The 24,805-nt window shown below is 36.9% G+C and overlaps 1 protein-coding gene across 4 annotated transcripts in view; it reads left to right on the top strand.

Annotated features, from left to right (window-relative positions):
- The window catches only part of Spf45 (splicing factor 45), a 362,347-nt gene that overhangs the window by 17,769 nt on the left and 319,773 nt on the right, over window positions 1–24,805 (top strand). For all 4 annotated transcript variants that reach the window (XM_090392270.1, XM_090392272.1, XM_090392269.1 and 1 more), the window contains one exon: window positions 5,353–5,452. In XM_090392270.1, the coding sequence (XP_090248396.1) occupies window positions 5,383–5,452 (70 nt within the window). In that variant the 5' untranslated portion in view covers window positions 5,353–5,382. The remainder of the gene's footprint in view (window positions 1–5,352; window positions 5,453–24,805) is intronic.

Below are 24,805 nucleotides of genomic sequence, written 5' to 3'. Positions count from 1 at the left end.
AACATTTATTTAAAAAACTACAGCATAAAAATCAGAAAATAATATTGCATTTAATAAAAAAAAAGCAACAAGGGCTTCAGTTTGGCAATATTAAAATAGATAGAAATAGGGGATATTAAACATCCAACCTTATTTCACAGCCAAATTAAAAAATAGAAACCTCAAAAGTTTCTGAAAACTGATCAGAGAGCTTACGAGAAGACAAACTTCAGAGATTGTATTAATAGTTTTCTTTTACCAATTCATTGCTATGCTAGAGCTTCCATAGCTCAGTCAGTATAGACAAAGCCCTTTGGTCAGAAAGACCTGGGTTCAATTCCCATCCATGATGTGAGGAACCTTTATGTGGTCTGTTTCAATTAAAGATGAGTTAGCTGGTCTCATACGGAGGTAGAGGGTTTTTCAACCAGAAACTCAGGTTTTTTCATCCCTCAGAACAGGCAAATTGAACACACAGATCTACAGACAAAATACACACTTAATCCCTCACTAGAAGAGCTCAACCAGTTCCTTCACTGTCCCTTAGGAATTTGAATCTGTAAAAATTGTGAAACTTACAGATATTGGTTTTTTATTATTCATGGCCAAACTGCACTGATATTTTAAGACAAAGTTTAATACTTCAATAACATAAACAGCTTTTTTTAGGCTGCAAAATATATAATCTAAAATAAAAACACCAAAGAAAGTACCTATTACAAAACGATAAGCCTTTGTATTGTATTGTCATTTGTATGCAAAGGCTTGTTTGTATAGTACAAAATAAGATTGGTTGCTTTTCATCCATCCAAATACCGAATCTTTGTACTTATTCAGCTGAAGCCAGATATTTGAAAAATACACTGAGATAGCCAAATACCAAATCAAAACCAAATATTCAGTGCATTCCTAATTATAATTATCATCGCACTGATTAGATCGTCGGCTTGTCGAGAGCTCCTGAAAAGATTAGTAGTATTTTGTGTTAACATTAGAAATTTTACTAGAATTTTAAGTAGTATTGTTTGCTTTTTGTTTCTTGGTGTGTCTGTGCAATTTTTGCGTGTTTTCTGTTATTTTAATTATTAATTTTAAGATAAGATAGCGTACACATGGCACCTATAAAGAAAAAAATGGCGGCCAGGTCGGCATGTTTGTTTAAGAGTTTTGATGTAAACGAATTTATGCAATGTGCTGTCTGTGAGATGTATGCCTTGCGAAGAGTGGTGGGAGTCTGGTTAGAAAGTGATAGTGGAGTTAATATGTGCAGAAAGTGTAAAGAGAATGAGGATTTCAAGTGTGTCTCGTGTGGCGAGAGTGATATCGTTAACGATAGTCAGAATGTAGAAAATGGTGGTGTGCTAGAGAATTGCGTGGTAGTGCCAGATAGGTGTGAGAGCGTCGTTGAAAGTGTAAATGAAGGTAGAAATACTGAACGAATGGATGATTTGATTGATAATGAAAATGGTGAGATAAATGCGAGTAGTGAAATTGCCCGTTTGAATGGTGCGATACACAGAGCTAAAAGGCAACTGGAGCATATGGAAAAATGTGTGCTGAACGTACCGACAAATAACTGGCGAAAGTCTGTGACGGCAAATAATAGAATGTTCATAAACGTCAATAAAATGAAGGAGCGAGTGCTCTATGGGGATTCGCTATTAAGAGGTGTAATAGTTGAGAGTTTAAGGAAGTCGTACCAGCCGGGTGCGAACATAAAGGATGTCAGTGAATCTATTCGACTGCAAAAACAGAGGGTGAAAGAGATGATAATCGTGGCAGGAACAAATGATTTGAAAGAGGTCAAAATGGAAATGATAGAGGATGTGAGGGAATTATTTGAGGTAGCAAAAGAGAAGAGTGAGAGAGTTAGGATGGTGAGTATCTTACCGTGGTATGACAGCAAAGTGTTTAGAAGGAGGGCCATAATTGCCAATGACTTTATGCGTGGGTTATGCATGGAGAGTGGTGTGGAATTTGTGGATGTGTGGAATGAGTTCGATGGGCAAAAGGACTTATATAAGATGGATAGGTTACATTTGAATGGAGTTGGTGTACGGAGACTTGAAAAAGTGTTGATGAATGATGTGGAAGTGGACGTACAGACTCAGGGCAACTAGATTTATTAAGAGAGGGGGGGGAGTAGATATTCAGACTTTAGGGAGGCAGTTGAGTGTATGAATGAGTATATTATGCCCGAGCGAGTACGAAGGACAGCAATTCAGAATGGGATAGTTAGTATAAGGCATCAAAGTAGGGATGGGACAAATGGGCTTCTACAATTCATGTACACTAATGCCAGGAGTATTAGGAACAAGAAGGAAGAGTTTTTGGCCATGGTTGGCACTTCCAGGCCGCAGGTTGTTGGTATTAGTGAAACATGGCTGACAGAAGATGATAAAGCTAGTGGGATTGAATGTGACGGGTATAGCGTGTTCAGGAGTGACAGGGTGAATAAAAAGGGGGGAGGAGTGTTATTGATGATAGCTGATGAGCTGCAGCCAAGGAGTATAGAAGTTGAACTGCAGGATAGAGAAAAGAGCACATTTGAGGCTGTTTGGTGTGAGATAGAATCTAGCAGAACAAAATATACAATTGAGTGCTGCTATAGACCAGGTGATGGAATAGATGGTGGGGATAGTATGCATAGGCAAAAAGAAGAAATGAGTGGAAGGAGGGTAATTATTATGGGTGATTTCAATTATGGTAACATTGACTGGAAAAGAGGAGAGGGCACATGGGAGGAAGGAATTGGATTTTATGCGGTTATTAAGGGACAACTATCTACGGCAACATGTAGTGGAAAATACCAGGGGGCAGAGAGTACTGGACCTTGTAATTGCAACTGAGAATGTGGCTGTAACGAACATGACCATGTTGCCACCAATTGGTGAGAGTGACCATAAGGTCATGACTTGGGAGGTGGCTAAAGGAGTGGAATTTACAATTAAGACAGGGTACATGTGGAATTACCAGGCTGGTAAGTATGACAAGCTTAGGTGTGTACTTGGCTCAGTGCCATGGCATGTAAAACTGCAAGGGCTGGATGTTGATAGGGCATGGGAGGTGGTTAAGAACTGTTTGCAGGAGGCAATGGTTGACTGTATACCAAGAGTCCGAATAATAAATCAAGTAGGGGTTAAATGGATGAATAACACTATTAAGCTTGAGCTGCAAAAAAAGAAACAATTGTGGAGGGAATTTAAAGAGAAAGGTGACCATCAGGCGCAGGAACAGTATAAAGCTCAGGCCAGGATGGTAACAAGGTTGGTAAGAAAAGCAAAAGCAGATTACAAAAGAAAATTGGCCATGCAGGCTAAAGAGAATCCCAAACAGTTTTTTCAATATGTTGCAAGTAAAAGGAAAAATGCTCATAGTAGAATGATCTTAAAAAATGCTGAGGGTAGGGAGGTAACCGAATCAGTCGATATTGTGGAATTACTGAGCGAGCACTTTGCAAGAGTATATCATCCAGGTGGTGACTTTGCAAGAATGGAAGAACCAACAGCTTATAATGGAATTATGATGAATGAAGTAGAGGTAACTAGTCTATTACAGAACCTCAATTTCAATACATCTGTGGGATTGGATGGTATACCAGCTCGTGTTGTACGTGAAGCGGCTAAAGAATTGTCAGTGCCCTTGACCATTTTGTTTAATTTGAGCCTCGGGTCTGGGTCAGTCCCAAGGGGGTGGAAAGAGGGGAAAATAGTTCCGCTGCACAATGGTGGTTCCAAGGCTGCTGTTAAAAATTACCAGCCAATCAGCATAACAGGAATCATTATCAAGGTCTTAGAGAAAATAGTCAAGAGGAAAATACAAGATTGGATAGAAGAAAATGGGATACTGTATCGGGGACAGCATGGTTTTGTGTAGGGTAGGTCATGCCTCAGTAACTTGCTCACGTATTATAACACAGTGACGGCTGAACTGGATAAGGGTAATGGGTTTACAGTGATTCTACCGGACCTTGCTAAGGCCTTTGACAGGATACCACATGGAATTCTAATCAGTAAATTGCAGCATATGGGGATGGACATAGGGTTGGTGAGATGGATAAGAGGGTGGTTGACGGAGAGATATCAGAGAGTGGTTTACTCAGGAGTAGAGTCCACAAGACGGCCTGTGACTAGTGGTGTGCCACAAGGATCTGTTCTTGGACCACTGCTGTTTAATTTGTTCATTAATGATATAGGAAATGATCTGAGAGGAACAGTTCATTTGTTTGCGGCTGATGCGAAGTTGGGTAGGGCAATAGTGAATGCAGATGACGTCAAAATTTTGCAAGATGATTTGGATAGATTGGAGGTCTGGGCTAAGGAGAATGGATGTCAATTTAATGTGGCAAGATGTAAGGTTATGCATTCTGGGGTGAAAAGATTGGCGGCAGTTTACTGCATTGGTGGAACTGTGCTCCTGGAAATTGATGAGGCACGAGATTTAGGAGTGTTGGTGGATAAGAAATTGAAATTTAGGGGACACATTGCAAAAGTGGCCAAATCAGCTCATCAAATCATGCTGAAGAATACGTTGACAAACAGAGACAAGCAGGTTATTGTTCCTCTGTATCAAGCCTTGATAAGACCCCATCTCGAATACTGTGCCCAGATTTGGTCACCTAGGTTTCTTCTTGATGGGGAGGAGATAGAGAGGATCCAGAGGCGAGTGACCAAGATGATAGCAGGTCTGTGGAATGAACCTTATGAGAACAGGTTGAGGATTTGTGGGTTGCAAAAATTTGTTGATAGGCGGAGGAGGGGAGATATGTTTGAGACATTAAAATTACTGAAGGGTTTCTATAAAATTAATTCAGAAGATATTTTTGAGAACAGGGCTGGTTGTGGGAGGACTAGGGGACATCCATGGAAACTGGACAAAAGTGTGGTTAGTAAAGGTGTTAGAGCTGGGTTCTTTATTTTTAGAGTAGTGAATGAGTAGAATGCTCTCCCTGAGTCTGTGGTGGATTCTGTGACAGTGAATGAGTTTAAGGCGAGGTATGATAGATACTGTATGAATGTCGAATAATTGTGATGAATATGATTTGGGGCCTCCCTCGATGAGTCTAATGACTCCCTGGAGTTGCCCGTAATAATAGTAGTAATAGTAATAATATAAATTAGAATGAAATTGTCTGCAGCATTCATATGATAAAATTAATCTTGGTTGTGATAATGTTGTTACTGTTATCAAAAAAATGCTATTACTAAATGCACTGTTTTAATGATTATTTGCAATAATATCCTCCTTGTTTCCTGGATGAAAGTTTTTTCCCTACACCTTTAATCATATTGTTATCACTAGGTTAAGCTTGTTAAGAACTTTTGTGTTCAGTAATTAGCTAGATATATTAAGATATGTTGTTTATATTTTCAGATTTTTGTTGGTATACCTCTATTTACAACAATGTCATTGTATGATGGTTTGGGTCTTGATTCCAAAGAAAAAAGTCAGAGAGAGCAGAAGCCTGACATAAGTAAGATGACTTTGCTTTGCATTCATTTATGAATATATTTCTTTGATTATTTATTATGCAGGAGTTGCATAATGAAGAATTGTCTTAAGACATATGATTTACTTAAAATTATTATTATTGCGTATGTTTCAACCTTTATGAGATTATTCCTAGGAGCAGAGACCATTTAGAAATTTGCAATATGATAAACTGGTATGATTTTAATTTTCTAACTGTAACATAGTGTGTGTGGTGGTGGTGGTTGGTGGGGGGGGAACTTACATGAAACATTTTAGAAGAAACTGTATAGAAGGCTTCAAATTTTAAAGATTAAAAACTTCTTAATCTTTTATTTAAGTATTTATTTACTATTAGCAAATGTCATCTGAAAGACTTTGTCTGAACTTTTCTGGTGCATTTTACAGAAAAGGGTAGATTTTAATCCCACTTTGGCATGTATCTTTGTGAAAGACTATATGTAATAGATGAAGCTTATTTCTTAGCATGAGACCATCACCATCATCAGCTTATTGGAAGTCTGAAATGATAAGGGGAAAAAAAGAAAAAAAAACATGTTTGGTCTGTAGAGCAGGATTCCAGAATTATCTAATTCTTAACTTATTCATAGTAATAATGTGCTATATATGCACTATGCTATTATACTACAGCCAGCCAACCAACCAACCTTGCTATAGTGAATTTTTTAGCATAGCACCCCATGGCATTGTACTCATGGTGCTTTGGTTGGGACTTTTAAGTAGTTTACTGGTATATATTGACAGTTGGATGAAATAGATCAGTATCTAGTAACAGCATTGAAGTATTTGTCAGTAAACAAGGTAACTACTTTGCCTTTGACTGAGAAGAATGATCTTGTAGTCTTGACCAAGGAAGTGACTAAACATGTAGAATTTTCAGTTAAATCCTGACAAACTCAGGAGGCAGCCTTTATAAGTAGTATATGGGAAATGGTCAAGGGAATTTTTAAGGAAGGCAGTATCAGATTACATATATATCCAGAGTCATGAGATGAAATTATGTCGTAGTTAAAATGACATCATTAAGCAGAAGCTGTAAAAAAAAAAAAAGTGGAGGGAATATAAAGAGAAGTGCGATCAGCAGTAGAGTGACAGGAAAGAATTACAGCTATCTAGGAAAGGAAGGAAAAAATCATATTATGAGATGAAATTATCAAGACAAAGGAAATTCCCCAAAGTTTTTTTTTTCTTTTGTTATGTAGTGTAAATTATTTTCCTGTTGTATCCTATCATTTGCATAATTTTATGTTTGTTTATCCTTTTGGCATATCGGATACTTCAACTGTATATTTTGTTTTTAATTCTGAATGGTTTAACTCTTGAGTTTAATATTAGAGAAAAAAAAATCTGAAATTAAACTATTATTTGAATTTCTGCCCACTGACAAGTTTTACCGGATTCATTCCCCAAGATACGAGGGCGGTCTGAAAAGTTCTCAGCCTAACAATGAAAAAACAAATTTATAATTTCAAAATTATTTTTATTTTTCAACATAATCTGCCTTAAGCCTAATACATTTATTCCAGCAATGCTACAGCACCATTATCCCATCCCTGTAATGGTTCTCAGTAAGATCTGCAAAATGACCCTCTACAACTACAATTATCTCTTGACTCGAAGAAAAATGCTGACCAGCAAGGAAGAGTTTTAGTTTTGGTAAGAGATAGAAGTCAGAAGGAGCCAAATCTGGGGAATAGGGTGGATGTTCCAACAATTCATAGTGCAGATCCCTTAATTTTTCCATTTCCAAAACATCTTTGTGGGCAGATGCATTGTCCTGATGAAGGATGATTTTTTTATTCTGCAAATCGGGTCTTTTCTCACTAATTTTTTCATCTAGTCTGGTTAAAAGATCCGAATAATATTCCCTGGTTATTGTTTTATTGTTTTCAAGATAATAAACAAAATGCCCTTATCATCCCAAACATCGATTCTATGACCTTTCCTCCTGATGAAATCAGCCGAAAAGACTTTGTCTTTTTTTTTTGGCACTGAACAACCGGCTTCTGTCCATTGTTTTGACTGCTGTTTGGATTCTGGTATGTAATGGTGAAACCAAGTCTCATCCATAGTAATAAATCGATGCACAAAATCAGTTTTATTCATGTTAAAACGCTCCAAGCACTGTTCAAAGATTTTCATGCGAATGTGTTTTTGATCTGCTGTGAGCAAGCACGGCACCCATCTTGCGCAGTTTTTCATTTTCAATTCTTCATGCAAAATATATCTTACACGTTCTTTCAAAATGCCTATAGTCTCAGCAATTTCACGCACTTTGACTCTCCTGTCATCCAATTCTATATCGTGCACTTGATCAATGATTTCTGGTGGTGTTACACTTTTTGGACGTCCTTCACATGGATCATCTTCAAGGTTGGTACGGCCATGTTTAAACTCAGCAGACCATTTCTTTATTGTCGAAAACGAAGGAGAAGAGTGCCCATAAACTTTTATGAACTTCAAATGAATTTCTTTTGGCGTTAAACCTTCTTTTACAAAGAATTTTATAACCGCATGATACTCAATTTTATCCATTTCAAGGGATACAGACAACACTTTTGCTTCAGAGCTGTATAAAACAAACTACTTGATAGAATGACTAGCAATTTCACATGGATGCTTATGACACATGTACCAACTTAGAAAAAAAAATCTTGCCGATAGTGTTGCCATCTATGGTCAAGGCCAAGAACTTTTTAGACCACCTTCGTATATAATGTCGTCATCAAATTCCTGATGGGTACCCTCAAGAAATTCACAGGCTACTATAATAGTACTACATGAATGTTTACATTACTACCAACTTCCTATTAACAATTTCTTCTAAATTACCTTGTTATCTGTTAGGATTCCAGTATTGTTATATCTAATATTTTGGTCTTCTGAAGCACTTCCATCAGCATTAATTCACTAGATCTTGGTCTTCCTCTGGGTCTTTTTTTTGCCTTGCTTCAGTAATCTTTCCCCTCTCATTCTGCCTAAGTGATTATACCACCTGACATTAACTCTATATATACATTCCGGAATGATCATATTAGGAAGGAACTTGCTAATGCGAGTTAAATTAGGATCTGGAACTTGCCAGTGGCTAATTTTAAATATAGTTCTGCCATTGACGTCATTTGTTCGCCCACTGAATCTTTCTCAGAACTATCATATCTATGGTCTCCAATCTGATCACTTCTGCTGGCCTGCTGGTGGGCTGAGTGGTTAGTTTATCTGCTCTCCACTCACAGATTGTGGATTTGAATTACACCATGGGCAGGCATGGATGTTTGTAATCGTCATTAGTTGGGAGATGTCATCATCTGGTGTGAGACCACCATTCTGCTTATTGGAATCCTGAAGTAGCTTAATAAAGGTCCATGTTTAGTCTCTAGAGCTGGGTTTCCAGACTAGATAAAAAATAGATGATGGGAGTTTTTTTCACTTGGCTATGCTACCAATTATATATTTGGTTTGATCCTTTATCCAAGTGTAAGCAAATAAAGTTTGCGCCTGAAGTATTTTCAGGACTGTGGCAAAGGTGGTATAAGTTCTCATCACTTACCTTAGTATCACATAATGCAAAGCACATCTGCTTGCGGACATGTATAATGCTATGCATTAAGGGAAGGGTCACTACCCAGACCGATTTCGACCTTTATTGAAGTCTCATCAGTGTGAACCAGACCCAGAGGTGGTGATACTAAGGTGGAAGTAATGGAGAAGTCATATTTCCATATGCCAGTTGCCAAAAGGTATCACACCTTATTATTAAAATTCTCTGGATTTAGAGATAAGTTGATGGAAGTTTTTTCACTTGGCTATGCTACCAATTATATATTTGGTTTGATCCTTTATCCAAGTATAAGCAAACAACGTTTGCACCTGAAGTATTTTCAGGACTGGAAAAACTCGTCGCAAAAGTGGTATATGTTCTCATCACTTGCCTTAGTATCCCATAATCAGGACCAGTGCATAGTATTTTTCTTGTGTGTGCGATTAATGTTTGGCACCTTTCCAAAAAAGTTTTTTTTGAATAAAGTGTGAATAAAACGAACAGGAAATGAAAAACAAATGAAAACCGCTTTACAGTATAATGTTACCTACGGATTAGTCCTGCTTATACAAATTTTTTCAAGTTATATAAATTTTCAAAATAATATAAAATAGTAATATAAAGTTAAGAGATTTATTCAAATATTCAATTTTGCTAAAAGGGACTCACCTGGCTTTCATTTTAGCGAAATCCTGTCCAGGTACATTAATGTTGATAGACTGAGCAATATTATTTTCTATTGAAATTAGTGCCAAACATTTTTTTCTTGACTCATGCTTGATCGCAGGTAGTTCTTTATTAATTGTAATTTAGAAAAAATTACAATTAATAAAGCAACTGAAACGGGCAAAGTCAATAGTATTCTCAATGCAATCAGTGAATTTGCAAAGAGTTGTTGAAGGTTGTTGTTATAAATCCACTTCAAAACCATTTGCTTTTTCTAATTAACTACATTTTTCTTCCATATAATAAGTTGATTTATGCTACATCAAAAAATAAAGAACTATTTTAGGTATATTTTCGTAAATTTTAATAAAAAATTACAGTGATATGACCAGGTCCAGGATACAATTTCAGAATTTATTTGTTTGTTTCTGGGAAGATCTGAAGGGACCCGAATGGAAGACGACATACATTCATAATTATATGTACCATTCTGTACCATTCATTGTTCGCTTAAACTCTTATCTCATATTTTTTGACATCTTTTAGGTGCCTTTTCTTCTGCGGCGCCTGTGTATATTGCATACTTCGCACACGCCACCAGCTGGGCCTGCCCATAATGCAAAGCACATCTCCTTGCAGATGTATAATGCTATGTATTAAGGGAAGGGTCATTTCCCAGACAGGTTTCGACCTATATTGAGGTCTCATCAGTGGGAGCCAGACCCAGAGTTTGCACCTGAAGTAAAGTATTATACCACCTTTGCCATGAGTTGCTCCAGTCCTGAAAATACTTTAGGTGCAAACTTTGTTTGCTTGCACTTGGATAAAGGGTCAAACCAAATATATAATTGGAAGCATAGCCAAGTGAAAAAACTTCCATCATCTTATCTCTAATCCAGAGAATTTCAATAATAAGGTGTGACACCTTTTGGCAACTCAGTCTCATTGTCTAATTCCCCATTCCAGTTTTTGCCCACATTGCTTACTCGATATTGTATGTCATTTAAGAAGATTATCTTCGTATTTTATGTTGAACTCTATAGATACTCCTTCCTTTTTCTGATCATTATCGCATAAATATGATATAACATTTTGTATTTGCTTTTTAGAATAATCTCACCTGTTTTTGTTTTCTTTGTTTTGATAACACGTATTATATTAACCTGATGCTTCTCAAATTCTTCTGCTAGTTCCACTTTTTTCCATTGATGCTTCTTATGTTGATGGTATGCTAATCTTGATTTCTGCTGATGTTGAGTTGGAGTTTGTTCAGTAGCTGACTTTTCACTGTTCCTAGATAAAAACTATAAGTGCCTTGTTAAACTGAGCATTGTCTCAGATGGAATGAAATTCCATCATCCTATACCATCATTTTATTTTGGTTTATGCCAGTAGAAATATAGTTTGGTTTACTAAATCCCTAATTGCCATTTCAAATTTCATCCTCATTCATTTGTTATCCAGGTAGATGCATACTAACCACAAAGGCAAAGATTAGACATTAAGTCAGAAGCTCAGTCAGTTTTTCACATTCCTTAAAAGGCTATGTAGAGGTCTTTTCCCACATTATCTAGCTTTGACCCTTAAGTGATCCCCTTCCTTTTTTTATTTCTTTCTTGCACTTTCTTTTTTTTCACCTGTTTTATTTTACTTCTCTTTTACCTTTTTTTAAAAATTATTTTTTCACCCTATTTCTCACTTCCTTTTTCTTACATTCTAATTGACTTACCTCATTATTATTTATTAATAGTATTACTATCAAGTCTCAGTGGAGTCCAAAGACTCCATGTGGGAGATAAGACACTAACAGACTACAGTAACTATCTATCATACCTTGTCTTGAATGCATTCTATGTTGAAGCACTCACCATTCATTCGAGCAGTGCATTTCACTCTTTGACCACCTCCCAAGCTAAAAAAAAATCTCTTTTTCACTTTCTTACTCATCTGATCTTTGTATAGTTTCCAGGGATGATTTCTTGTATCACCCATTATCTTGTGCAGTAATTCCCCTGTATATTTTTGATAGGATCCTCTCATCAACTTATACAACTCAATCACATCACCCCTCAACCTCCTATCTGCAAGCTGTGAAGTTCATGTTCCATTGATCTGTTCTCATACTCAATATTTCAGACAGTATAGCAAAGTGATCAGATCAATGCAGTGAAATACAAATGCAAATACAAATTAGTACCTTATGCAGTGGAACCTCCTTATCTATACATGACATTCTTCATCACATTAGCATCATTTTTCTTTATAACTCTTACAGCTTTTGTGATGTCCTCCCAAACTTCAATTCCCTATCTACCAAGAGCCCAGATTCCTTGCTCTTTCACTACCTGAAGCAGAGGTCATCCAATATGATAAACTACATTCCAAGAATGTAGTTTATCAGAATGACAAGAACAACTCCATAGGATTCCCATACTTTATATCAAAGGCATCTCTGAACGGCTATCGAAAATTATGAAGAAATGCAATCTTGCTGCCACCTACAAACCCATCAACCAGATCCAAAACTTGTTACCCTCGCCTATAGACAAACTTTTACCTATGCTACTACCTGGTGTATACGAGGTTCCTTGCTCCTGTAAACTCTCTTATTTTGGACAGACAGGCAGATCAGTTTTTAAACGCATTTCTGAACATCAAGACCATATCCACCTCATCAAACCGCATAAATCAGGCCTTGCTCAACACGAAGTTGAAAACCCAAACCACAAGATCCATTGGAAAAAGACAAAACTTCTACACAGATCTTCATATAAATATGAACATTTATGTAAAGAAAGTGCTGAAGCTCTACTCCACAGACCAAATCTAAACCGCAATGATGTTCTTGCCATCCCTAAAGTATGGGAAATTGACATACAAAAATTGTGTAAAATAATAACTTAACTGTAATTAATTTTAATTTGATTTAGGTAATTTAGTTCGATTTAATTTAATTTAAGTTCAGGCCGCAACGTGCCATTGCATGCAATTCGGATTCCTTTGTACGTACGTGCCCTTTCTTTTGTCATTCCTAGTATTGCCTTACTGTACTGATGATGTCCTAAGATACCTAGGACGAAATATTTACGTAATAAAAAAACCTACTACTGTGGTTCACATGTGTTAAACTTCGTCATGAATTCTTCACAGGTTTCTCTATATAATCAAAAAATATAATCAAACTACATTCCATCTTCTCTGCCTGAAGTGCATAACCTTATATTTAGCAACTAAAATGATATCCTTATTCCCCATTCGAAAGCACCAACCTATTCAAATTATCTTGTAACATCACATCAGAACTTCCTGACATTGTTCTTCCTTATTTATTATTATTATTATTATTTTCGGGCTACTCCAGGGAGTCCTTAGACTCATCGAGGGAGGCCCTAAACATCATGTCCACACAACTATATGACATTCTCACAGTATCTATAATACCTTGCCTTGAACTCGCTCACTGTCATAGCACCCACAACAGACTCTGGCAGCTTATTCCACTCATTTACCACTCTAAAAGTAAAGAACCCAGCTCTAACACCACTGCTAACCACACTCTTGCCCAGCTTCCATAGGTGTCCCCTAGTTCTCCCACCACCAGTCCTGATCTCAAAAATATCCTCTGAATTAATCTTATAGAATCCTTTTAGCAATTTGAATGTCTCAATCATATCTCCCCTTTTCCGCCTATCAACCAGTTTCTGCAACCCACAAATCTTCAACCTGTTCTCATATGGTTCATTCCATAGACCTGCTATCATCTTAGTCACTCGCCTCTGGATCCTCTCCACCTCCTCCCCATCAAGAAGGAACCGAGGTGACCAAATCTGGGCACAGTAGTCGAGATGAGGTCTTATCAAGGCTTGGTACAGAGGTACAATAACTTGCTTGTCTCTGCTTGTTAAGGTATTTTTCAACAACCAAGTGAGTTGATGAGCTGATTTAGCTACTTTCGCAATGTGCCCCCTAAACTTCATCTCCCTATCCACCACACTCCCAAGTCCCTGGCCTCATCAATCTCTTGGAGTACAGTTCCACCCATGTGGTATACTGCTGCTAATCTTTTCACCCCAAAATGCATAACCTTACATTTTGTCACATTAAATTGACATCCATTCTCCTTAGTCCAGAACTCCAATCTATCTAAGTCATCCTGCAAGACTTTGACATCTTCTGCATTCACTAATATCAGCAAACATTTGAATATCTCCTCTCATACTCTGAACTATATCATTGATGTGTAAATTAAACAACAGTAGTCACCTGAGCACAGTAATCCCGATGCGAATGTATCAAGGCTTTATAAAGAAGAATTATCACTATTTGTTAGTGTGTTCTTCAATAGCCAAATAATTCTATGAGCTACCTCATAATGTTTAGCTACTTTATAAGGTTGTTAAACCTTAGCAATATGTCGTCTAAACTTTAACTGTCTACCATCACCCCTAAATGTCTAGCTTCATTTATTTCCTGGAGTATAATTCCATTAATGTGGTACACAGCTTGTAATCTATTTTAGCCTAGTGGCTATGCACATCGCAAACATGCCTGGGGAAGGAGTGTCCTAGGTTCGATTCCTGTCGGTGATGTGAAGAGCTGAAGGATCTTCCTCGGCCATGGCCAAGTTAGCCGGTCTTGGGCGTGGACAGTAAGTTTTTTTTCCCCAGCCGGTCTTGGGCTTGGACAGTAAGGTTTTTTTCTCAACCCAGTTGAGTTCTCAACCAGCCGGTTGAGAACTCAATACTTCGGACACCATAGGGCTGACCACCTTATCCTGTGAACGGTTTGAGGTCCAGTGATTAATAAACTCTCGACACTGCAAGGTAAAAGAGAGAAAGGAAGATGAGATGAGATAGTCTCATAACAGAATTTTGTGGTACCCTAACTTGTCACCTTCCTTTTTTTTTGGGCAGGGGGATTGTATTCCCATACACAACTTGCTGGGTCATGTCAGTCAGCTATCTCTGTAACTAAGCTACCAAATGATTTTCCATATTCATTCTGTTCAATTTTAACATTAGTTTATCTTGTAGTCAATCAGATGCACTGAGCAAAATCCAGATTAATCACTGCACCAGCATCTCCTCTGTCCAATACATTAGTCACATTTGTTATAAAATGTAACCTAGTTACCTAAGCATGACTTCCCCTTAATAAATCCATGCCATGCTGCTCTTTTGAAGAATTTCCATTCTCATCAATCAAGGTTTGTATTGTCTCTAACCAATCACTACACTTGATATTCACACACACACACACACTGGCCTGTAGTTTGACACTGCCAACTTAGATTCTCTCTTATGAATTAGCATTATTTTTCACTTCTTTCTACTATTCTGGGACTGTTCCTGTTACCAGACATCTGTTGAACAACCAAGTTGAGGGAATTTCCAACTCTTTTGTACATTCCTGTAATATAAGTGGTGATGTCCCATCCTGTCCAACTACCTTGTTAACATCAACATTACTTAATATTGTAAACACTACTCATTGTTGAACTGGCAGTCTTCTCTCTCCTCCTATTGTTATTCAACACTACTTCTACTCCCCCCCCCTTATGTGAAATACCTTAACAAAATATTCATTAAATATTTCCACTATATTTTCAGCAGATGTGACTTTATCCTCCTAACCTTGGGAATAGAAGTATGTTTGTGAGGTATTTTTCCAACTTTCTTGCTTTGCTTTTTCTTATTGCTCTGCTTATTTATGTATCTTTTTTATCCTCTTTGGGTGTTTTAAATGTTTCTCAACTTTTTCCAACTTCCGAGTCCATTGTCTAATGATTGTGTTAATCTGGAAATTTTATAAGTGAAATTATCTTCACTTGTATTATCAATCAATAATAAATGCTTTTCTTCAGTGGGGAAAGGTTTTAATCTCCAATGTCTACCTGTAAGAGAACAGAATGGCTTTTGGTAGGTTGTTGTTTTTGGCCACACTTTTAAATACTGTTAAAGTCACATATGTTAATATAATTTACAAATTACAAATATATTAATAAATACATTGAATTCAGTAAAAACCATAATATAGTAAGAATATATCAAAATTAATCTAAGAAATGCTCTATAAATGAAAAATAAAATAAACACATGATGCTAAAGTAAACCATTTTTTTAATACAGTGAAACCTGTGGTGAATTCATCACTAAAAAACACACGTACTAACCACAGTGATAAGTTTTAATACGTAAATATTTCATCCCAAGTATCTTGGGACATCCTCAGTACAGTAATTCAAACAATACTAGAATAACATACAGTTAGGGCACATGATTACAATGGAATCCCAATATGCGTGCAGTAGCGTGTTATAGAATTAAATATAACTGGGGGAAAAATAGATAACATATATAAAGAGATTATTTTATATAAAGAGAAGATCTGTATGATCAATTAGAAACAAAGGAAGGACAGAGAAAAATTTACCAACTAGCGAAATGTAGAAATAAAGCAGCAAAGGACATCTTACATGTGAGGCAGATCAAAGACGCTGAAGAAAGAGTATTATGGAGGGATGTGGACATAAGAAACAGATGGAGAATATACTTTGAGGGACTTTTGAATGAGGAAAATGCAAGGACTCACAGAGAAGATGGGCAGCCTTCTGAAGGGATGGTGCAGAACATCAGTAGAGTGGAAGTGACGGAGGCCATGAAGAGGATGAGGAATGGAAAATCGGTGGGCCCCGACAGGATTCTAGTGGAGGCATGGAAGGCACTGGGGGAAGAGGGAATTAACCTGCTGTGGGACCTGTTCATGAAAGTTTGCCAACAGGAAAATATACCTGAGGAATGGAGGGAGAGTACTCTTGTCCCCATCTACGAGGGTAAAGGGGATGCACAAGACTGTAAAAATTACAGAGGAATAAAGTTGATGTCCCAGACAATGAAAATCCTAGAAAGGGTTCTTGATGGAAGATTGAGGAAGGAGGTGGAGATTGCAAAGGAACAATTTGGCTTCATGCCTGGTAGATCAACAACAGATGCTATCTTTGGGTTACAGCAGATGATGGAAAAGTTTCGAGAGAAACAACGGGAGCTACATCTGGCATTTATTGATCTGGAGAAAGCATACGATATAGTGCCAAGGCAAGAAGTCTGGAGGTGTTTGAGAGAGAAGAAGGTTCTGGAGAAATATGTCAGGTTGGTGCAGGAGATGTACAGAAATGTGAAGACAAGTGTTCGGACCTGTCTGGGACACACAGGAAGTTTTCAAGTAACAGTTGGCTTGCATCAAGGGTCAGCATTAAGTCCGTTTCTGTTTAACATTGTGATGGAGGTGGTGACGGAGGAGGAGGAGGTGAGAGAAGATGCGCCTTGGACAATGTTGTATGCAGATGACATCTTGCTGTGTGCAGATTCAAGAGAAGGAGCGGGAACTAAACCGGAAAGATGGAGAAAAGTACTGGAAGAGAAAGGTATGAGACTGAGCAGAAGTAAGACAGAGTATATGTGTTGCACAGTGGGTGGCGGCCAGAAGACAGACCTGGAGCTGGAAGGAAATGATATCAGGAAGGTGTGGGACTTTAGATACTTAGGTTCAACAGTGGAAGAAGATGGAGGAGCTGAGAAGGAAGTGGGATGCAGGATACAAGCGGATTGGAGGAACTGGAGGGAGATGGCTGGAGTGTTATGCGATAAGAGGGTGCCGATCAATCTGAAAGGCAAAATCTATAGGACAGCAGTGAGGCCAGCTATGACGTATGCTATAGAAACTGTGGCCCTTAGGAAAAATAACATCAGCAGGATGGAAGTAACAGAGATGAGAATGCTTAGGTGGATGTGCGGTGTGACCAGAAAGGATTGTCTGAGAAATGATGACTATGTTAGGGGAACAGTGAAAGTTACGAACTTAGGAGCGAAGATACAGGAGGCAAGGTTGAGATGGTTTGGTCATGTGATGAGGAGGGAGGACGAATATGTGGGAAGAAGGGTCATGCAGATGGATGTGCAACGAAGGAGGAAGCATGGACGGCCAAAGAAGGGATGGAGGGAGCTGGTAGAAGAGGACTTGAGAATGAAGAACTTGGATGGTGACAGCCCAAGACAGGAGGATGTGGAGGAGACTTGTTATCAACAGTGACCCCACTTAAGTGGGAGAAGCTGCAGAAGAAGACGACGATATAAAGAGATTATTTTTCACAATTTTGTATGACAATTTCCCATACTTTAGTAGCAAGAACGTCATTACGGTTTAACTTTCGTCTGTGTAGTAGGGCTTCAGCACTTTCTTTATATAAACATTCGTGTTTATATAAAGATCTATGTAAAAGTTTTGTCTTTTCTCAATGGATCCTATGGTTTGGGTTTTCAACTCTGTGTTGACAGAGGCCAGATTTCTGCGGTTTGAAAAGACGAATGTGAAATGAATCTTGCCACTACCTACAAACCCATCAGCTAGATCTATAACTTGTTACCTTCTCCTAAAGATGAACTCTCACCTTTGATGTTACCTGGCATGTATGAGATCCCATGCTCCTGCAAGTTGTCTTACCATGGACAGACAGGTAGATCTGTTCAGAAACGCATTTTGAAACATCAGGACCACATTCGTCTTTTTAAACCACAGAAATTTGGCCTCTGTCAACACGGAGTTGAAAATCCAAACCATAGGATCCATTGGGAAAAGACAAAACTTTTACATAGGTCTTTATATAAACATCATCATCAAATTCCTGCTATGTACCCTCAAGGGGTGTACAGGATATGATAGTACTACATGAAAAAAATTACATCGTTATTAATTTCCTATCTACAATTTTCCTCCAAATCAGTCTGTTACTTGTCAAGACTCCAACATTATCAGATCTTATATTTCTATCGTCTAAGGCACTTTGTACCGTATCAATCCACCTATATCTTGGTCTTCCTCTGGGTCGTTTTCCTGCCAACCTGGCAGAGAACACTTGTTTTGCTAATCATTCCTCTCCCATTCTATTTAAGTGACCATACCATCTGAGATTAGCTCTGCTAACGCATGCCTGGATGCTGACAATGTCAAGTTCTTTCCTTATATCCTTGTTTTTAATATGATATTGCCATTGATGCCATCTGTTCACGCCTATAATCTTTCTCAGGACTCTCATATCTATGGTCTCTAGTCTTTGATCAAGTGTTTTACTTCTGACCCAGCTCTCAGATCCATAAATTAAAACTGGTTTGAACACTGTCTTGTATACAGCTAATTTAGTGTTCCAACTAATTTCTCTCTTATTCCATATGAATTTATTCAATTGACTTCCCACCATACCAGCTTTGCTGATACTGTTGTCTATTTCTATATTTAATTTACCATCTTCAGTAAAAATCGTGCCTAAATAGCTGAAATGTTTTACTTGTTCCACAGGTTCTCCATTCACAACAGAGTAGACATTTTCAATGATTCTGCCTATTTTCATTGTCTTTGTCTTTTTATTGTGCCTATGGTCCCACAGAAGGTTCTACTAAGATAGAAGTGGAGGAATTTTTTGAGTCTTTAGAAAAAGCAACTGACACAATGAAAAATGAAAAGTTGGTCCTTGTTGGGGAACTAAATAGCAGAGTAGGAAATGATTGTGAGACATACAAAAATATTTTGGGAAAATTTGGAGAAAAGAGCAAAGCTAATAATAATGGCAAATATCTGTTGGATTTCTGCTCAGGACATGGACTGGTTATTACTAACACCATGTTCCAACATAAAAATGTGCACAAATTCACATGGAGAGAAGAGGCTAGGAATAAGAAAAGTCTCATTGACTATGTTATTGTTGATAGTGATGTTTTCTCCCTGGTGCAGGACACCAGAGTGTACAGAGGATTTGAAATTGGAAGTGATCACTATTTAGTCTTGAACAGGATAAAATTGAATTTCATATTGAAAAGAATAACATGTAAGAAAGTTTTAAAGAGAATAAAAGTTGAGCAGCTCTCAGATGTGAACTGTAGGCTAAAATACACAAAGATTATTGAAGAAAAAATGAAAGAGTTTGAGAACAGGAATCAAACCTTGGAGATTCAGTGGCAAACTCTGAAGAAAACATTGATTGATTCTGCCAGAGAGGCATGTGGTGAGGTTATCTGTAAGGATAAAAAAATCAGAACTCCCTGGTGGACACAGGAAGTTAAAGAGGCAGTGAAAGAAAAGAAGAAAGCATACCAAAAGTTCCTGTCAAATAAGTCAGCTTAGGCTCTTAGAGAATATAGAGACAAATGCAAGAATGCTAAACACTGTGTAAAACTAGCTAAACAAAAGTCATGGGAGGACTTTGGCAAGAATATAGAAAATAAATATCAAGAAGGTTTCAAAATATTCTGGAGGTTGTTGAAGAAGCTTAAGAATGGGGGAAAGAGTGCCGTAAAAGGAATTAGAGATGATAAAGGTGTGATGAAAACGGGAGAAAAAGATATCCTTGAAGTATGGAGTAATTACTTTGAAAAACTGCTAAATGAAACAAGCAGTGATGACAGCTCAGTGGTAAAAAACACTGACCGGGCATGCAGTCAGGAATACATATCCATACTAGAAGTAGAAAAAGCCATCAAAGGCTTGAAATGTAGAAAGGCAGCAGGAGTAGATGATATTCGAACAGAAATGCTGAAGTATGGTGGTATAAGAGTCTTACAGTGGCTGCACTGCATAGTTCAGAAAGCCTGGACAGAGGGATGAATTCCAGATGATTGGAGTAGAGCTCTCATAGTGCCCATATATAAAAAGGGAAATAAAACTGCATGTGAGAATTACAGAGGTATTTCCCTACTGAGTGTTCCTGGCAAGATCTATGCAAGTATACTTGAGAAACGGTTGAGAAGAATTGTGGAAGAAAAGCTTGGTGAAGAACAAGCTGGATTCAGGCCAAATAGAGGCTGTCAGGATCAGATCTTCACTTTACGACAAATAGTCGAGAAAGCATGGGAATATAACAAAGATCTGTATTTAAGTTTTGTCGATCTGGAAAAGGCATATAACAAGGTGCCAAGAGAGAAGCTATTCAATACGCTGCAGTTATATGGTGTCAATGGGGCATTATATCAAGCAATACTTCGTCTTTATTTGAATTGTAAGTCAGCAGTTAGAATTGAAGGAAGTACAGGAAGATGGTTTAATGTTAAATCTGGTGTGAGACAAGGATGTACATTATCCCCTCTGTTATTCATTATCTATATGGATCACATTATGAAGGAAAGTGGTATTAAACATGATATCAAAATTGGAGATGTTAATGTCAGCTCTTTGCTTTATGCAGATGACGTTATACTTCTAAATAAATCCGCTACAAGTCTGCAAGATTCTCTGACTAAATTGAATAGCTGTTGTAATAGATATGGTATGAAGGTCATCAATAAAAAGACAAAGACAATGAAAATAGGCAGAATCATTGAAAATGTCCACTGTGTTGTGAATGGAGAACCTGTGGAACAAGTAAAACATTTCAGCTATTTAGGTACGATTTTTACTGAAGATGGTAAATTAAATATAGAAATAGACAACAGAATCAGCAAATCTGGTATGGTGGGAAGTCAATTGAATAAATTCATATGGAATAAGAGAGAAATTAGTCGGAACACTAAATTAGCTGTATACAAGACAGTGTTCAAACCAGTTTTAACTTATGGATCTGAGAGCTGGGTCAAAAGTAAAACACTTGACCAAAGACTAGAGACCACAGATATGAGAGTCCTGAGAAAGATTATAGGCGTGAACAGATGGCATCAATGGCAATATCATATTAAAAACGAGGATATTAGGAAAGAACTTGACATTGTCAGCATCCCGGAATGCGTTAGCAGAGCTAATCTCAGGTGGTATGGTCACTTAAACAGAATGGGCGAATAAAGATTAGCAAAACAATTGTTCTCTGCCAGGTTGGCAGCAAAACGACCCAGAGGAAGACCAAGATATATGTGGATTGATACAGTACAAAGCGCTTTAGACGATAGAAATATAAGATCTGATAATGTTGGCGTCTTGACAAGTAACAGACTGATTTGGAGGAAAATTGTAGATAGGAAATTAATAATGATGTAATTTTTTTCGTGTAGTACTATCATATCCTGTACACCCCTTGAGGGTACATGGCAGGAATTTGATGATGATGATGATTGTCTTTTTATTGCTGACCTTCATGCCATATCTATTACAACAGCTATTCAATTTAGTCAGAGAATCATGCAGACTTATAGCAGATTTATTTAGAAGTATAACATCATCCGCACAAAGCAAAGAGCTGACATTAACATCTCCAATTTTGATATCATGTTTAATACCACTTTCCTTCATAATGTGGTCCATATAGATAATGAATAACAGAGGGGATAACGTACATCCTTGTCTCACACCAGATTTAACATTAAACCATCTTCCTGTACTTCCTTCAATTTTAACTGCTGACTTACAACTCAAATAAAGACTAAGTATTGCTTGATATAATGCCCCATTGACACCATATAACTGCAGCGTATTGAATAGGTGCTTAAGGGTCAAAGCTGTATAACTGAGAGGAGGCCTCTACATGGCCTTTAAAGGAATGCGGAGAACCGACCAGGGCTTCTGACCTAATGTCCAATCCTCTCCTTCTCGTGGTGCACCCTGTTGGGTATCTACTTGGATACTGAACGGACGAGGATTGGACGGCAATTTTGGATTTAGCCGACCAAATTGTATTCTTATTGGTTAAACCAAAATATAGAATGATGGTACAACATGACAAATTATATAAACATGAACGTGTATATAAGGAAAGTGCTGAAGCCCTACTACACAGACCAAATTTAAACCATAATGATTTTTGCTATTCCTAATATATGGGAAATTGTTATACAAAATTGTATAAAATAATCTCTTTATATATGTTATTATTATTATTTTTTTTTCAGTTATGTTTAACATCTGGACCACATATTAATATATTAATTAATAAAGAAACACTCTATAAATGAAAAATGAAATAAACACTTACCTTACATGATGTTGAAGTAAACCATTTTTTTTTTTATACAATGAAACCTTTGGTGAAGTCATCACTAAAAAACCACATATTAATTTCAGTTATATTTAACACCAGGACCACATAATACTATAACACTATAACTACTGTATGCATATTGGGATACCATTGTAATCATGCGCCCTAACTGTATGTTATTCCTAGTATTGTTTGAATTACTGTACTGAGGATGTCCCAAGATACTTGGGATGAAATGTTTACGTATTAAAACTTATCACTGTGGTTAGTATGTATGTTATTTAGTGAAGTAAGCCATTTTCACTCAGTTTTTGTCTCCATAAATTCTATGCAATGTATTCAATCAAAATAGACTTGAATCAGAGTGTGGTGATGAATTCTGCCAGCTATCACCTCTGATTCATTGGTCATGGAGTTAGTTGTTCATTGAGATATTGCACTAATAACATACATGCTTGTTAAAGTAACAAGCACCTCTTCTTACAGCTATTTCACCTGAACACAAGTGCACTGACTTGAGAGCATCACATTCCTCCAGTTTATACTGGCTACAAACTCGTGACTTGTAATATGGTGTGATTAACCTTTCCCATGTTGGCGCCCGTTAACTTCTTTCCCAGCAGCATATATATGGGGATAATCTGTCATCCTGTAGTCAGTATGCAAATTATCATTTGTGTTTGTTGAGGAATGTTCTCTAGGATTGGAAGTTCATTTTGCAAAAGTCCAACATAAATGTAACCTTGCATCCATTTACAGAAATAATATCTGTAGTTCAGTCATTTTGTCATTAACATTAATACAGACGCACAGAAAAACAGTTGTGGCAATTACTTTGCTGTTTATTATTTATTATTATACTCCCATAAATGGGTTTGTGTTATATTATTGATCTCTAATTTTACTCACATACTCATATCACTAGATTTAGGATAGTGAATTTGCTAAACGTGTACATAACAATTCTTGATTGCTAATATTTCATAGACTGCATTTGGAAATCTTGTATTAATAAATACAGGGGAAAAAAAACAAATAACAACAAAAAAACACTATTTTATTGCAATTAGTAAGGATAAGACTCTCCCAAATTTTAGGTAAAGTATGAAAGACAGTTATTACAGTTTATGTTAGGGCACTGTAAAAGTGCTTCAGCACTCCCTTTGAACAAATAATTAAATTTAAAATATCAATAGTGTGGTAAACCAATGTCTTAGACAAGAAGAACGTGTAGTCGATTTCAGCTCCATACTGTGCTAGACAGGACTTCTTAGAATTTTTAATAGATTCAAGATTGATGTTTTTGGAGTATTTTCTCACAATAAACTTTTCCTTTGTTCCTTCTAGGTTTTTACTTTGTGATTGTCCTCTCCCTTACTTGGACAAATAGGACATTCTGTTGATGAATGGCTACATGATCATTTCTTATATTATCTATATAAATTCTGAGAAGTCTGGCTTAGAACAGCTTGGAGGTGACACTAACTACAGAATCTTCTGCTCTAAGACTTGTTTTCCCTTTAAATTTGCTATGTTGCCATTTAAGTTTCTACGTTGTCTGACTGTCTTTCTTTACCTAAAATGTGGGAGTTTTATTCTAGTTAGTTGCAAGCAATAGTGCTTTTTTCGATGTTTTGGATGATCACAGTTTGCTGTCTACTGTATTATGTTAGAGCTTGGCTCATACCTTTTGAAATCTATTGTTGTTATATTGTTTTTGAATTTTTGAACTGTCTGTTTACTGATGATGATCCATTAAATTTAGACAAAATATTTGATTTAATCAAGTGATATTAAACATCTTGTGACTGTAGTCTTTCTTTGATCAAATATTTTATTTCTAATCCTGCTCTGAGATTTGTAAGTTAAAATTGGTTTGAACCAGTCCTGTATACAGCTAGTTTAGTGATTTTGACTTATTCTCTCTTATTCCATATATATTTATTCAATTGACTCTTCACCATACTAACTTTTCTTATTCTGTTATTTCCTTTCACACTTAATTTACAATCCTTGCTAAATTTTTTTCTTAAATAGTTCAGATATTATATTTGTTCTATAGGTTCTCCATTCAGGATGTAGCTGATGTTTTTAGTGCTCTTGCCTATTTTCATAGTCTGTCTTTTTATTGCCAGTTTTCATGACAAATCTGTCATGAAACACAGTTATTTAGTTAAGAA

The sequence above is a fragment of the Typopeltis vanoorti genome, chromosome 5, assembly GCF_054136105.1.
Source record: "Typopeltis vanoorti isolate ZY-2024b chromosome 5, IOZ_Tvanoo_1.0, whole genome shotgun sequence".
NCBI lineage: Eukaryota > Metazoa > Arthropoda > Arachnida > Uropygi > Thelyphonidae > Typopeltis > Typopeltis vanoorti.
The sequence above is the reverse complement of the archived record's forward strand: the minus strand, read 5'-3'. Positions and strand labels throughout refer to the sequence as shown.